This window comes from Gavialis gangeticus, unplaced genomic scaffold (assembly GCF_001723915.1).
Source record: "Gavialis gangeticus isolate Ggan-Ray unplaced genomic scaffold, GavGan_comp1, whole genome shotgun sequence".
In the NCBI taxonomy this organism is placed as follows: domain Eukaryota; kingdom Metazoa; phylum Chordata; order Crocodylia; family Gavialidae; genus Gavialis; species Gavialis gangeticus.
Genome location: NW_017729025.1, coordinates 84,672,892 through 84,689,540, shown reverse-complemented (window position 1 = coordinate 84,689,540; position 16,649 = coordinate 84,672,892). Strand labels below are relative to the sequence as shown.

Here is a 16,649-nt window from a genome sequence, read left to right as displayed (position 1 = left end):
GCATTCCTACCTCAACCAAATCTTGACGTTGTCTGCGAATTTAAACAGGTTGCTTTTCACCCCATCATCCAAGTCGCTAATAAAGAAATTAAACAGTGCAGGCCCAAGAGCTGAGCCCTGGGGGACTCCACTGCCCACTTCCCTCCAGGTCGAATATGACCCACCACCACCACTCTCTGGGTACAACTCCTCAGCCAATTTGCAATCCATCTGACTGTGTAGGCATCAATGCCACAGTCACTTAGCTTTTTAATGAGAATGGGGTGGGAGACAGTGTCAAAGGCCTTCCTGAAGTCCAGAAAGACTACATCCACTGCAACACCTGCATCCAATGATTTTGTGACCTGACCATAGAAGGCAATCAGGTTGGTCTGACAGGACCTGCCCCTAATGAAACCATATTGGTTGCCCTTAAGCATCATCCCTGATGCTGGCCCATCACAGATGTGCTCCTTGATAATCTTCTCAAAGAGCTTCCCCAGGATTGAAGTAAGACTAATGGGCCTATAGTTGCCCAGGTCCTCCCTTTTCCCCTTTTTTAAAGATGGGGATCACATTGGCTTTCTTCCAGTCATCCGGCACCTGGCCAGAGCACCATGAATGCTCATAAAGCCGGGCCAGGGGCCCTGTGATAACCCCTGCCAATTCCCTCAACACTCTGGGGTGGAGAGCCTCTGGACCTGCTGATTTGAACATGTCCAGCCCCTCCTGAAGTTCCCTAACTTGGTCCTCCCTGACTCTAGACCTGGCAGAGTTTCTCCTGAGTCTGTCCTGAATCTCGGTAGGGGAGTCTCAGTCCCTGCACAAGAAAATGGAGGCAAAGAAGTTGTTAAAGAGGTCTGCTTTCTCCTCTGGTGCAACCACCGGATTGCTAAGCATATCCTGCAGGGGACCCACATTACCCAGTGCCTTCTTCATGCTCCCTGTGTATTTAAAAAAGGACTTTTTGTTATCCTTGATCCTTGATGCTAGCCCTAGTTCCATATCTGCCTTAGCTTTCCTAACAGTCCCCCTACAGACCCAAGTGGTGGAGGTATACTCCTTTTCGGTGATAGCCCCTCCCTTTGGTGATATGGGAGGCAAAGTTTTTTGGTGATATCTTTTATTGGACCACATGCATATTTGGGACAGTTGTTAGATAAGCTTTCAGGTGCCAAGTGCCATTACTCAACTCTGGCTCTGGCTCTGGCTCTGGCTCTGGCTCTGGCTCTGGCTCTGGCTGACGAAGGGTGCTATTTTGTGTCTGAAAGACTGTCTAGCATCTTTCTCAACTATACAGTTGGTCCAATAGAACATACCAACAGAGAAAAGCCTTGCCTGTCATTGAATATTCAGACATTTAAAAAAAATTCATTCCAAATCAGGAAAAAAAAAACAAAACCCCAAAATCACATTTTCCTGAACTTAAATTCTGAAAAAAAAAATGTTTTTGGTTAACTGAAACTTTTTTTTATAACATCAAAACGTTTAATTCTGATTTTGATTTTTTTATCATTTAAAAACAATTTACAAACAAAAAGCTATTTAAACATGGAATGTCAAAATATGTTCCAAGGGAAGCAATGTATACATAAATGAATAACTTTTCATTCCATTCTTGATTAAATGTTGCTGGTATAAATTCATTTCTACAATGTCATTTGATTTTGATAAAATCTCATTTTTCAATGGAGAAAACGTTCCTTCTGGAAAATTTGAACCAACTTCAGATTTAAATGCCTTTGTAGATCCCCACTACTCCAAATATCATTCCAGTTCTGTGTTCTCCTTCATTTTTCTCTCCACTAAATCTCTTCCCTCAGTTTGCATCCTCTCCAGAGTTGCCAACTCGAGGAAAATACTTTTACTGACAATCTGCAAAGCTTTTACTGACAACCAAACTTTTTTTACTGACATATGTTTTACATAATGTACATGGAGGCCTTGGACAAGGGCTGGGTTCAAACTATTGTAAAAGTAGTGGAAGACTATTGATAGAAAAAAATATTCAGTTGTTAACTCAACCTGTCTGCAGTAATGTTTTTTGTTCTATGCTGCACCCATCCCAGGGACTCCCTACTCACCCTCACACCGTGGTGCCGCCAACTGTACCCCACACCATATTACTCCCACCAGCCCCACTCCTCTGTCCCAGCATAGATCCTCCCCACCAAAAAAAGAGCACTGTCTGCTTGCCTGTTACCCAACAGTGTTACAGGCAGACAGGAAGTAGTACCCACACCAGAAGCCATACACAGCACCCACAAAACCCTGAAGTGCTGCACACCTGCTCCGATACCAGGTGGAGCTGCAGTGCTTTGGCTTGTTTTCCAACAACAGAGTTTCAGCAGCTTTTTTAGTGCCATTTTTACTTTGTGATTTATGGACAGTACAGTTTTCTTACAGAATTTAGGAACATGCATTTGTAGTCTGGTTATTTAAGGGGTATCTGTACATTTATGGACAGTTGGTGACTCTAGTCCTCTCCAAGGTCCCCCAAGACTTCCCCTGAGGATATGTCTTCTCTGAGGGTGTGAACTTACAAGAGATTAATTCAGTACAAACTGGCTTCTCTGCCACCTAGGGGTGAGGCTTTCTAATAGCACCTATGTCCATAGTTTGAGAGCTGGTCATGTGGCTACTGTTTATTATGGAATAAATACATTACATGATAAAATCTTAGGCAAATTACCCCATAGTAATTGGGACGTGTGTCTATGACTAGAGGCCTTGTTTCCTGGTGATGAGGTTCTTCCCCTTCTCAGCTGCCTCTTCACAAAGTTCCTCTTGAAGCTGCATCCCAGCAGTGTGACTTCCTCTCTAGTTCCCCTTCTCTTCAATATCCCTTCAACTCTCCTTCTCAAAGTTAGGTTCTATGTGGTTCCTTTTTCCCATATCTGAGCGATTTTTCATGGAAGGAGTAGGAAAAGCAGCTGCTGGGCAAGAGAAAAGTAGGAGAAAATGGAAATTTGGAAGGAGGAAATGTGAGAGGAGACAGAAGTATTTGCAGGCTTCTTCATGGTAAAAGCATATAAGAAGGAATTTACAATGCTGGGCTATGGTTGTCTTATTATAAACATCTGTCCCCATTCATCTTTATTAACGGTCGCAATCTCAAATAAGAGATTTAAAAAATGAGATGTTATCTGCACATGAAAAATTTCACTGTATTTTTTGAAAGCGGAGGTGTGTCTTGTTATCCTTGATATATTCCTCTCCCCTCTCTGCTGTGTAGAGTGTAGTTCATGTGCTAGCTCCTTTGCAGACATGCTGTATGCAGAAGTTTCTAATGTTTATGGGTTGCTTGGCAGGCATATACATGGAAATATGGAATTATTGGCATGTATTATGCTTGTTGGAAATCTGTGACTGAGAAGGGTATGCTGCCTCTATGTGTCCTGTTGGTCACTGCAGCTGCAAACAAATATTCCCACCTTGCAACAGACTTATTCTGAGTACATGGCATGCAGGTGGTGATTCTCTCTGTTTCAAAAATCACTGTGGGGTGGAGCTCTGCGTCAACATGATAAAAAACCTGCCCAACTACTTCTGCATTGAAATCTACAAAGGTGTTTCAGGAGGCATTGACCAGCAGTACACTGTTGTATGCAAGTGCCATTTTCAGGTCCTGATCTGAATGCAGCAAAGACTTCAATGGCATCACATAATGGCTTCCATCAGGTAAGGAAAAGAGAAAAAAAATCAAACAAGATTTACCTACTTTGAGATTATGGTTCACATCTTCTCAAGAGAGGTGTGTGCTTTTTTGCATTCTGCCTTTCTTATCTCTTGGGACTGTGTCTATAAGCAAACAGTTTGGTTGTTCCTCTGCCATCTCCAGGAGTGAGGATTAGGTCAACACCCTACTATGTCTCTTACAAATGGTTGCAAACTTCATAGCATTTTTCCACAGATGTGTCAATACAAGCATAGAGGGAGAGCAAGCTGCTCTAGTGTCGTGCATTCCTGTGGTTAGCAGATTGACTGTTAATAATCAAAAATTCCACATTTTGGAATCAAAACATGATGGCATTGCAGTTAAGAAGCCAAGAAAAAATATTATCACTTCTTTTTTCTTTTCTTTTTCCTTAGGAATTAAATGGAAAAGCAAAGCCATTTCAAAATGGAGAAATTAAATGGATAAGCCCATATGTGCCAGAATATGGTGCTCACTGTAGGGTATGTTATAACAGACAACATATTGAAAGTGAAGTAATTTGTGGTTTTTGAGGGAAAGGGTACCAGGAATTTTAGAATGAATTTGCTATCTGTCAGAGATTTACCTGTTTAGCAATACTAGCGATTTAAGGTTCATAGGTGAAATTTCCTTAAATTTATCATTTGAATCCCATTTTTTGTTTATATTTGCTTGTTATATGCAATATTGTATGCAATTCATTCTTTTAAGAGGGATTCATTCAAGTGGGCTCCCTATAGTGTGCTATTTACTGTTAAATTGTGGGGGAAGCATGCCATTGAGCACAGAGGGGAAGAGAGCAGTACATTCTTATGTGATCAGGGACATAAGAAAGTCCCTGGCTTGTTTGATTCTGTGTGATCTGACTGAAAGGGGGTGTGTCTGCACCACTGCACGCCCCCTGGATCCACCCCTACATAGATAGATAGATAGATAGATAGATAATGTTTGTATATCAGTCATATCAATGGTAATATTTCTGCTATTATCAGACAGCTTGCTGCTTGCAGTGCTTTATGTACAAGTGCCTCAGAACAAAATTGGGTGGCTTTAAATTAAATGCTAACTCAGGTTGGTTAATGGCATCTGGAGTAAGATATTACTCTGGGGAGTATGGTTTCTAAGAAAGTTCAAAATCTGGTCTCTTTTCCAAGTTCCTGACAAATTCACTGGTGTAAAATGTCATAGGTTATCCAAAATGATATAAACATATCGTTCTATCTGGACATGGCTATAGGCTGCAATTATGCTTCTACTGTATAGCTTAAAATTTATAATAGATGCAGTTAAACTGTTTGTACTTAAGCCATAAAGCAAAGAAGACTTCTCACTGCTTTTAACTATATCTTTCTGTTGTAAGTTCTTAGTGCAACAACCTTGGTAATGCCCAAAATGACTAAACTGCAAGCTTTTAAGTAACAGCATCATTAAAAGTAATATGTTTACGAGTTTCCTTTTGGTTTTGATCCATTTGCTTTCATGTTCATGTTCACACTTTTCTCCAACTGGTTAGAACAAGTAGTTCACTTTTTAACCAATAAAGCTGAGATTGTTGCATAATCCAATAACCCTTCCGTCATATGGGACTAAAAAAAAACATGAAAGACTAGGAGCCTCCACATGAAATTGTGTAAGTTGGCAACATTTAGTGTTTTAATTGAAACAGTGATGTCTCAGTGTCCATATGGGTACAAAATTAAGCTAAACAAGTTTACCTTTTCATAGCAAACACTGCAGGAAGATTAGTAATTTGATTAAGACATAGGTATGTGAGCCAGGAGATCTGGCTCCTAATGCTTTCTTTGCCTCAGCTTTCCTGAGTGAACTTGAATAAGCCATTTGTGCCTTACCTGCCCATCTGAAAAATAAGGCTAATCCTTATCTGAGTAGTTTTGTGAAACTGCAGTGTATTAATGTCAAATCACAAGCCCTGAGGCAAGGCCCATATTAAGATGAAAAAAAAAAGGAAAAAAAGCAAAACTCATGTAAGTGCGCACACAGTATAGAAGAGCGAATGGTTACTCTATTTCCCAAGTTTTTTCTCAGTCTTTTTGCTTTTGTAGGGTCGCCCTTCATTGCCTGAATTAGTTTTTAGGAAAGATCTGCATAGAGGATGTTGCATTAAATATATAATAATTGTTACCACTTAGAGCAGTTGTCTCACCTGTCTTAAAGACAAAGATTAATTTTCTTCCTGGCACAGAAAGTATTATAAAGTAATATGACAATTCATTTGTACTGTTAAATGGACACAGGCAACCAGTGACATCCTTTTATGCCTTCCTTTAGGACTAGGGACCAAAATTATACTTAAACCAGTACACACGATCAGAAAATGATTCAAATTTATAACACAACAGAAGTTTAGTGCACATAAACCACTTTCAAAATGGCTGAAACCAGTTTAAGATAAACCTGGATGGATGGATGTAGTATCAGACTTAACTGCTTTAAATTAATTCAGTTCCTTTAACTTCTGTCCAGATTTCTTCCCAATTCAAGTTAACTCATAGTCCCCAAGCATCCTAAGATGCTTTGCACTAGGGGTGTGCAAAGCTTTGGATCATAATTCGGATTTGGAGATGATTTGGATGATTCGGAGGCTGAATCTATGAATCTGAATCAAATCACTGGAAGTTTTAGGCTTTGTGAATTGATTCGGAGTTTCCGAATCTCTTCAGAAAAGATTCGGAGCTGATTCAGCGATATGGCCATAGACTATAATGGGGAATCAATGAAATATCTATAACTTCATTGTTTTTTGTCTGATTTGGATAAAACATGCAGAAGTGGTAGCCTCTGTGGAGAGCATGAAGCCTATCAAGTTTCAAGAAGATCAGTATAGGAGTTTGGGGGGAACTGCACTCCAAATTCTTAAAAGCAAAACTTATGTCACATCTATGTGTTACACCACAGGGGGGTGAAAACTGCACGGATGGTAGGCCCTGGTGAGGCCACAAAGCCTGTTAAGTTTCAAGGAGATAGGTACAGGGGTTTGGGGGGAACTGCACCTCAAGCTGCAGACAAGCAAAATTCATGACATGGGAGCTTGTGCAACTGACTGTCTCTGTCTTGGGGTAGTTGATTGTCTGTATTGATTATTTCCTCTCCTTAGTCTATGGTTTTGTAAGTGTTAATTGTTGCTAATTAACTGGCTACGTTACTTAGCTACTGTGTATTGAGCTGGTCCCTGAGTGAATCAAGATTGATTGGTAACTGGTAACACACTAGCTTAGCAGCCAGGCCTGCAGTAGTGTTCCCCCACCCCAAGACAGAGACAGAGACAGTCAGTTGCACAAGCACCCATGTCACAAGTTTTGCCTGTTAGCAGCTAGAGGTGCAGGGCCCCAGAACCCCCCTGCACCTATCTCCTCGACAGCTGGCAGGCTTCATGGCTGCAGCAGTGGCTACCATCCCTGCAGCTTTCACCCTGCTGCACCGTAGCATTGACAGTGGCAGCCATGTCACGAGTTATGCTTGTCTGCAGCTTGAGGTGCAGTTCCCCCCAAACCCTTGCACTGATCTTCTCGAAACTTGACAGGTTTCATGCTCTCAGCAGATACTACTATCCCTGCAAGTTTCATCCAAATCAGACAAAAAAACCAAAGTTATAGATGTTTCATTGATTCCCCATTATACCCTAGGGCTGGATATCTGAGGCAGCTCCGAAGCTTCGGAGCCACTTCCGCCAGATTGAAGCAGAAACCTGGTCTGGAGCTCCAGATCAGATCACTGGCATCTGAAGCAGCCAGATCCAAAGCCAGATCGAATAGCTGTCTACTCGCATGGGCCTACTTTGCACCTCCCTTGCAAACACCCACCTTGCAAAGTGGGTAGGCTAGCCTTGGCCCAAACGGTCTGCTCCAGCCAAACAGGGAGGTGTACTCTAGCACCCCCCAGCTTCTGGTCTAGGCCACTGCACTATATATGACTGCATTTCTAGAATAAAATATGTTCATTTGCTTATTGGTTCAATCTACACAGCTTAGATTAAACTGTGAAGATTGAATTGATTCAGCCTCAGGCTTTTTGACTGTTTGTACTTAGCCTAGGGCTAGGGGTAGAAGTTTTACATAAATTGGTTTAAGTGATCAGAAACTGTAACAGAACTGAAGTTCAGTGCACATAAACCTCTTTCAAAATGGCCAAAACCAGTTTAAGATAAACTTAGCTGGATGTAGTATCAGACTTAACTGATTTAGGTCAAACCTGTTCATGGAACTTCTGTTCCAGATCCCTTCCTCATTCAAGTTAACTCACAGTCCTCCAGCATCCCAGGATGCTTTGCAGCCCTGGGCTATGCTGTCTACTCCAGTGGAGCAGGGACTGCCTCAACCCACTTTTCCTTAACCTACTTCCTACTTGCATTCCTCACTCATAGGGTTGGGGGAACAGACCCCCAGACCCTCCTAGCCAGGGTCTACACAACATGTGGGGGAGGAAGAGCCCCTGTGGTGCGGGGGGTTTAACCCTCAGTAGCCCTCCCCCTTCGCAGCTGCTGAATGCTTCCACTGCTGCCACAAGAGGGAGAGAGTGAGAAGGAGTACTCCCAGCCAGGTGCCTGCCCATGCAACCCAGTATGGGGGTACTGGGGAGCCCCTACCTTGAGGGCTTCCCCCCACCCCAGCCCAGGGTGCCCCAGCCCAGGGCAGTCCCAGGGAGCTGAAGGGAATTCTTCCCCTCCCAAAACTCAGAGCTGCTTGCTTACCTTATCCCCTGTGAGTTTTAGGCAGCCTCAGGGAGTAGAGGGAAATTCTCCTTCTCCTCTGCAGCCAGGTTTGCCTCAGCTGTTGTGAGTCTGAGGCAAAACTAGCTTCAGGGAGAGGAAGAATTTCCCTCCACTCCCTAAGGCTGCCCCAGACTATCCCTGAGAGTCACAGCAGCTAAGCCAAGCAGCTCTGGGGTTCAGGATGGGGGGCTTCCCAAGCTGGGAAACCACCTGAGGGGGAGACTCCCACAGGCTGGGTCAGCACAGGGGGCTCCTTAACCCTCTGTGAGGGGACAGCAGGGTTTTGGGAACATGTACTGCATAGCCAATTGCAAACATTTGGCTGGGCTGGCAAAGGCCAACAAGCTGGGAGGCATGCTGTAGCACCCCCTACCTACTGGCCTGGGTCAGTGCAGGCCTCCCATGCCTTTCCCAATTGAAAACTGAATTGAATTTACCATTTCAATCTATACAGCTCAGAGGAAGCTGCCTAGATTGAATTGATTCTGCCTTGGATTTTTTGATTATCTGTACTTAGCCCAGGAGTCTTATGTAGATATTTTTACATGTTTGTATATATGCTAATTACATTTGGAAGTGCCAGAAACACAATTACTGAAAGGGTGTTGTAGGTGGCAGTTTCTTTCTGGCTTGAAGCTAAATCATATTTATTGCAAAAAAAAAAAAAAATCCTTCCTTTTTTTTTCTTTTTTTTCCTTCCTTATTTTTTGCTTTGGGTTGTTTGTCTAAGGCTTGATTTAAAGAAAATATTTACCTCCAGTGGGAAAGATACATGGGAGCACAAAGAACCTAATTATATTAACTGTGTTAAGGTTTAGGGTGTCTGGTTTCAGGAGATGCTATTTTGTTTGTGGTCTTTGCTGGAGTGACTCTAACATCTAACTTTTTGGTGACAGTACTAGACTATATGCAGAATTACACTGTTCATACCATGCCTGCACACCCATCTCTATACCTGTACCCATACCCACTGCCCTCCTCAGAGGGACTACTCCTGAAAAAGTCTATGCCAGACCCCTCTCCACCAGATGAAGTCTGCCATTTCTTTCCAATTGTCCCCTTCTGTCTTCCTGTAGTACCAGTACTTTTCACTTAGTCCCATTTTAATACAGTCCTCAACTGTGGGGTCTGAGAGTCTGTTTATGAGCAGGTTCCTAGCTTTCCACAGAGCATATCTGAAGCAGGATATGAACTGGTCAAAGCGAGCTGTCAGGGTCCCTTGGTGTCTGGTCAGGTGCCCATAGGAACCGCTTCCCTGGTCAGATTTCTAAAACCTGTCACCAGGAGGTGAGGGATGCACCAGGAACAGTGCACAGACTTTCTTCCGCACCTCTATGGCAGTCCCAAAAGAGGTGGTCAATCATTTCTGCCTGCCAGTGGCAGGTCTGTCTCAGACAGTTTGATGGACCTCTCTGCCCTTCACTGTTTCTCCATGCCCGCACAGAGAATGCCCGGTGGGCTGCCTGCCATTTCAGGTCTTTGTGCTCCTTTTGCAGATCCTTGTGGAAGATTCACTCCCACACAGTCTAGCAGTTGTCACCAGGTAGTAAGTCTACAGGCGATGTAGTGTCTCTTGCCCTTACCACCTCCTGTATCTTGCGGTGGTATGCCAGAGTCACTAGGGTAGCGCTGTAGTGCTCTTTCCACTGACCCTTTGTCCCTGCATATGATGTTCAGGTCATCCATATATGCCAGGACTTTTGTCTCCTCCCCATTCCTCCCACAGATTTCCATTCCCCTGATCCGGGGGTCCTGTCTGAGTCTAGTTGTGCTAGTCGTTCCATTACACAAATAAGCAGGACCGGGGAGAGTGGGCAGCCCTGCCTGATGCTCGATTCTACTGACTACTCATTTAGCATTTAGCATTTCAAAACCCATCTTGGGGTGTTAGTTTATCAATGGGGCACATTTACAGTAACTTGTACAGGTGATGATTTGTTTTTCAAACTACAGACATACGTTGAATGGTTCAGACATTTTAACACCCTATACGTTAGGATGTTTGTTGGGAGAAGTGTTTGTCAGGTACACAGCATCTTTTCTGTATCTTTTACAAATTTCTCTTGAGATGCATATTTAGCCTTTTATTTTCTTTAGCTGCTAGGTCAATTGAAATGCATATGTAGCTTCCTTGCCTTTACTGGCTTCTGAGACACACATGTGATGAGTATGTCAGTTCTCTGTTGACCATTTTCTTGATTTGACATAATTTTGCACAGAGAATAAATCCAATTGGGGTTGCTCTATTTTGTATGATCCCAGCTGCCACTTTTATTTTTGTGCAAAATGCACTGTTATTTTAATTTGGTCATAAAGATTTTATGTCTAGGCCTGGCCGAGCTGTTACTGTATTCACAATCAACAGTCTTACTATTTTGGAAGCTGCAGAGCATCATGTTGATCTGCTCCAGCATCCACTCCTCTTCTAGCCTCTGTCCCTCATCCTCCCCAAGGACCCTCATGAGCCTCTGCAGAAAATCCTGCATTGCCCCAGGATCCTCCACTCATGCTGTATAGAGCTTCCAGTAAAAAGCTGTCGCCACCTCCAGCATCCCCTCATTTGACCAGTGCTCCACTTGGTCTCCATCTACCAGGCTGGTCATTGCTTTTTTTATGGTTTCCTTTATCTTGCTAAAATAAGTAGAACACTCCTCCCCATCCTCCACCCAGGAGGCCCGGGCCAGGAAGATCTTCTTCCTCGCCTGTTCCCTGTACCAGGCCACCATCTTGGATTTCACCTCCCTCATAGCCTCCCTCACGTCCCAACCCTAAGCTGTCTGCTTGTGCAGGCTCTGTAGTTTGTGGTTGAGGTATTCTTGTTGCCTTCTCTGGAACCAGGTTCATCTCCTTCTGGCTTTCCAGAAGATCCCTCATTCTCTCTTTGATGTTAGTCCACCATTCTGTGTGGTTCCGGTATCTGAATCTGAGGATTTTCCATCCTGCATAGTGCTGCCTGAACCCCCACTGTATCTTCTCATCTTCTAGCAGAGTCACATTCACTTTCCATGTGCCCTTGACTCTCTTCGGCTGCTCCCCCATTCCTACTTAAACTGTTAGGAGGCAGTGGTCCAAGAAGCAGACTGGTGTGGATTTGGCCTTGGCTACCTTCTACCCTTTTGGGAGGAAGGTGAACTCTATGTGTGATCTGGACTGCCCCAGGGGGTTTACTTGGGTGAAATTGCCCCCTAGCCCTGTGGCCTCTTTGCTTGCATCCACCAGGCTGTGTTCACAGATGAGATGCTGCAGCAGCTTGGAGGATCTGTCCAGTCCTTTCATTTGCCCTTTGCTTATTTTGTCACCCACCTCAAGGATTCAGTTCATGTCACTCACGATCATCACTGGCCAGCCACTACCACCATGTTATTGAGGAAAGCATGTACTGATGTCCTATTTGCTGGTGCATGTACATTCAGAAGCTCAAAAGTCCCTTCTTCTATTTCCAGGGTGACTTGTAGCAACCTGCCTGCAATGATTTCTCTGTGCTGCAGGGGCCACACTCTGTCTCCCTCCAAAAGCACTGTGACCCCTGCTGCCTGGTCATCATCACTGTCACCAGACCAAAAGGAAGGACCATGTTGCCATCTATTCTTGAAATCGTCACAGTCTCTAGAAGTACAAACTATACATGATCTTAGCCTGAAGTCCAAAGGTGCATGGTTTACTATACAGTTCACTGGGCTGGGCCCCAGCAGTCAACAGCATTTCAATCCATGGTGATCCCATAGTTTAGCACTGGTCAGTATGTAAGTGTACTCCAGATGCCCCTCCCCCACCCCCCACAAAGGATCCATGTGCTAATTAGCCCTCCACTCATGACTGGAACTGGGTGTTCTTGTCATGAATCCTCAGATCGTCTAAAATTGATATGCAGATGAGGTGCAGGACAACCTGGTCTGGTTCTGCTTCATGGAGTGTGAGGCCACACTAATCATTTGTGACAGGCTGAGAGAGGGTTGGCAGAGGGATTCTGGATGAACTGTTTGGAGCCCCCATTTGGTGATGTTTGCCAGACATTTAAGGCTGGTGAAGAGAGAGGAATCATTGGAAATGGGAAAGAAAGGCACAGCTCAGCTATGGGAGTGAAAACAAAGTTGAAATTGAATCAATATCATGGCACACCTTGACTTGAAAAAGAACCAGTGCCAAATGGGGCTTTGCACAATGAGTACTATCCTGTCGTATTCAGATGGGCTGCACTAGCCTGTTTTTGTGATGGGTGCCCAATATGGGCTTTGTGTTTTATAGTCATACTCGATGTTGGCTGCATTTAATCAACTTCATAGTTAGGTTCCATTACTGAGTACATGCTGCTTTTGGCAGCAGCTTAATGATACACAGTTTATGTAGTGAGATTTCCCTGTATGCAGATATAAGAAGAAGGGCTTTTTTTCACCATATTGATTGGGGGAAGAAACCTCACCTTGTATTCAAGTAAATACAGTATTTCTTATTTTTTACTTATATTTGTATTAAGCTGCATTAAGATGTCAACTTGAATTTAATTAAACACCAGACCAATGCTTCAAATTTATTAAACAAGTAATATTTTTTGCACACTGTTCAATTTCCTTCTCATACACTGTATCCAGAAGCCTTCCAGCAATATCTGTTCTCCTGGTCATAATGCTTGAACTATATCAGTGAATATTTGTTCTGAACAGGACAAAAGAGAAAAATGTGTTGCATAAATGAACTGAGCACTTCTTTAATCTATGTTGGCTTGCTGGATTTTGGTGTTCCTGTTTATGAACTCATTTATAATTTTACTGGATAATGAAAAACGTCTCTTTTTGGATACAAGGTATTCACTCTGGGCACATCTACATGTTCATTAAGGAGCAGTAGTTACTGTGTAAGTAGTTTAGTACTTGCTTAATGAAGTACTAACTACTAGCTACTTCAGTAGCACTGGTGAACGGGTTATTTTGTGATGTTTACTGCACAGTAGCCTAATAACACTCCACAGTAACTTTTTAGCATGGTTTTTGACCAGTTTGCTACTGTGCACTGTTATTAGCCTACCATGGCATGTGTCTCATGTAGATGTGCCCTGTCTGACTTATGCTCCTGCCCTGCTCTGTCCCCCTTCAACAGCCAGGGGGAGCCCCAGGCTCCCCCCGTGCCAGACCCAGCTAACAGGGAGCATGAGATCTTAGCCCTGAGCTCCAGAGGGTGGGTGGAACTGTCCAAGCTGGTAGGCAGTTCCATCCCAGCCAGGGGGAGATCATGCTGACCCACAAGGGGAGGGAGTAGAGGACAAACCCATCCTGATCTCCATGGAGCAGGAACAGCTGTCCTGGCTGCTGGGACAGCTGCCTCCCAGTCACATGGCGATTGGGACCTGATCTCCGTGGGGCAGGGAGAGCTGTCCGTGCTGCTGGGCAGCTGCCTCCCAGCCACATGAAGATCAGGCTGGGACAGTTCTCCTACATGTCACTTCTGAGTAATGCCCTAGTTTTGCATTGATATTCTCTCTCAAGACTCTGTCTCTTACTGTGTGTGATTGGCACAGCTTTTACAAACTGGCTGGTCAGATCTGACATTCTTGGTTTGAAATTAGAGTTTTCCTTCTAGCAGGGATGACATGCGTCGGGGGGTGTACGCGGGTGCATGTGCATCCCCTGAGCGTGGCAGTGCACCCCCCTATGGGCAGCCACCACTTGTCACCCTGCTGCTGACACCGCTGGCCTGTCCCCAAATCCACCTCAATCATACATTCTACCTTTTTAAAAAAAGACAGGAGAAAACTCTTTTTCAGTTATTCCCTCTGTTCATCAAAAAACTGCATGAAAAAAGAGACACTTCTAAATAGACCTTGAATCTGGATGCAGAACACCAACCACAGTATTGTTTAACAATTGTACAAAGCCAAAACATAACATTTTAGTGAATAACTGTATCATATTATATCATTTTAGATGTGAGGAATCACTTCAATCCAAAATTTGTCTGAGATCACTGTGTGAAAATGGTGTAGGATGACTTAAGTGGTTCATCAGTTTTTCTTTTTTTTTCTTCACTTATTCTCTTTTGCTCTGTATTTTCTTCCACAGGCTATTGAAAAGTTCACTAGGAGACAGGAGTGATTTTTTCTTTAATGAAGAAATGAGAAAAGAACCACCTATGGAATGGAGTTCTGGAGCCTTCACTGATAGTCATATTTTTGTTGTATGGTTATTTTAAAGAGTCTCCCTGAGCAGGAGTTATAAACCTTTTCATGTTTTGTTATAAATTAAATGACTTTATTCAATGTTGTTAATATTCACATGGTTTTGTTTGTCATTTTTTGACAGAAGGAAGCATCCCCTTGCTACTTGCTTTCTGTAAGGATCATGAGAATGAAGAATGTTCCTCAGAAAGATATCTGTGAGTACTTGCACTGTTAGTGGCTCCTCATAGCTTTAAAATTAGTTAGCATGACTGAACAACAAGGACAATTTGCTTTACAGGTAAAAAATGTCAGGAATGAATTAACTTCATAACTGTCATTCCACTGACTTGATCTTAGCAATGAATTTGACTGTGTGTGTGCTGTAAAATGAGTTATTCTTTTCATAAGGCTATCCAAAGCATCTGGTTTCTTTTCAGAAGATATATTTATGGTCCAAGTCCCATATGTACAAATAACTATACAGTTGTCCAAATATGGTAGAAATATAATACAAGAAAGATGCATGGCACATGGAAAGAGCACAGCAGCAGAATATTCAAGGCATCTCACTATAGCTCCAAAAGTGTAAGTTTAAGCTTCACTGTGAATGCACATCAAAAGCTACTCCCAGCTAACAGACAGTAAATTCAAGTAGGGTGGTAAAAAGCATCCAGACATCATATAAACCACAGCACTCCTTTGTTTAATATTGTGTGCATAAATGGGTATGCTTTAAGCTCACAAGCTCAACGGGCAATAAGTTCAGACATTCCTTTGTCCTTTTTGGTATGGCATAGTGAAGACTATCTGGACTTCAATACATGTTCAGACTATTGTCAAACTATGATCAGATAATCAAATTACTATTATTGTCAATATTGATATTGTGATTTATATTGTGATAGTGCCTAGTTGTGGCAGTCATGAGCTATGTCCACACAGTACTAGGCATTGTATAAACACAGAACAAAGAGAAAAACCTTACCCAAAGAGTTTGCAATCTAACCCAAACACTGGGAATTGTTGCCAGAGGATCTTCTACCACAGTATATCTGTCATCGTCTCAGATGTTGCTATCTTACCCTTCAATATAAGTAAACTGAAATACTTCAAAGAGCCTAAATTCTTGGTTACTCTAATGCCCCTTTACACCTCTTTGGCTGGTCAAAGTGTGTATAAATTATACTTGCCTTCATACCTCAATGCAAGTGGACTTAGTGTCCTGAGAGGCTGTACAGAATCACAGGATCTTACTGCTTTTAGCCTCCTATGCAGATAATAGCCCATAGTGAGGCATAGCCTCTAGTATAGTGTTTTTAAACCTGTGGTCTGTGGGCCCCTGGGGGGGTCCACAAACTATGTCTAAAGGGTCTGTAAAAGATGACTATGATCAATCAAAAGTGAATACCCACATTTACAATGCAAAGGGGGCCACACCTCCGTACAAAATTTCCAAAAGGATCCACACCTCCATCTGAAATTTTTTAGGGGCCTACAAATGAAAGAAGGTTGAAAACCACTGCTCTAGTATTTACCTTGATTATTTATAGAATTCATTCATACCCATTGTCAAACTAAACATTTATGTGTAGCTTGGCGCCCTATGAAAGATTAGCTTTCTGTTGCTATTTCAAGCCAGATGGACTTGAGGGAAACGCCTCCAGACCTCAGGTTGGGGAGAACCGGGTTAGAGAGCTTCTGGAGGGGCTGGACATGTTCAAGTCAGTGGGTCCAGATGCTCTCCACCCCAGGGTGTTGAGGGAGCTAGCAGGGGTTATTGCAGGGCCCCTGGCACGGCTTTACGAGTGCTCGTGGTGCTCGGGCCAGGTGCCAGATGATTGGAAGATAGCTAACGTGGTCCCTATCTTCAAAAAAGGGAAGGAAGAGGACCCGGGCAACTATAGGCCCGTCAGTCTTACCTCTATCCTTGGGAAACTCTTTGAGAAGATCCTCAAGGAGCACATCTGTGATGGGCCAGCAGCAGGGATGATGCTCAAGCGCAACCAGCATGGTTTCATTAGGGGCAGGTCATGTCAGACCAACCTGATTGTCTTTTATGATCAGGTCACAAAGGCAATGGATGCAGGTGTCGC

General features: G+C 43.3%; 1 protein-coding gene across 1 annotated transcript in view; it reads left to right on the top strand.

The window, feature by feature from the left end:
• The first annotated feature begins 3,556 nt into the window (after positions 1 to 3,556).
• Positions 3,557 to 16,649, top strand: part of LOC109298785 (cytosolic phospholipase A2 epsilon-like) — a 70,080-nt gene continuing 56,987 nt past the window's right edge. The window contains exons 1-3 of the mRNA XM_019519063.1: positions 3,557 to 3,660; positions 4,072 to 4,158; positions 14,699 to 14,771. Coding sequence (XP_019374608.1) covers positions 3,586 to 3,660; positions 4,072 to 4,158; positions 14,699 to 14,771 — 235 coding nt within the window. The 5' untranslated portion in view covers positions 3,557 to 3,585. The remainder of the gene's footprint in view (positions 3,661 to 4,071; positions 4,159 to 14,698; positions 14,772 to 16,649) is intronic.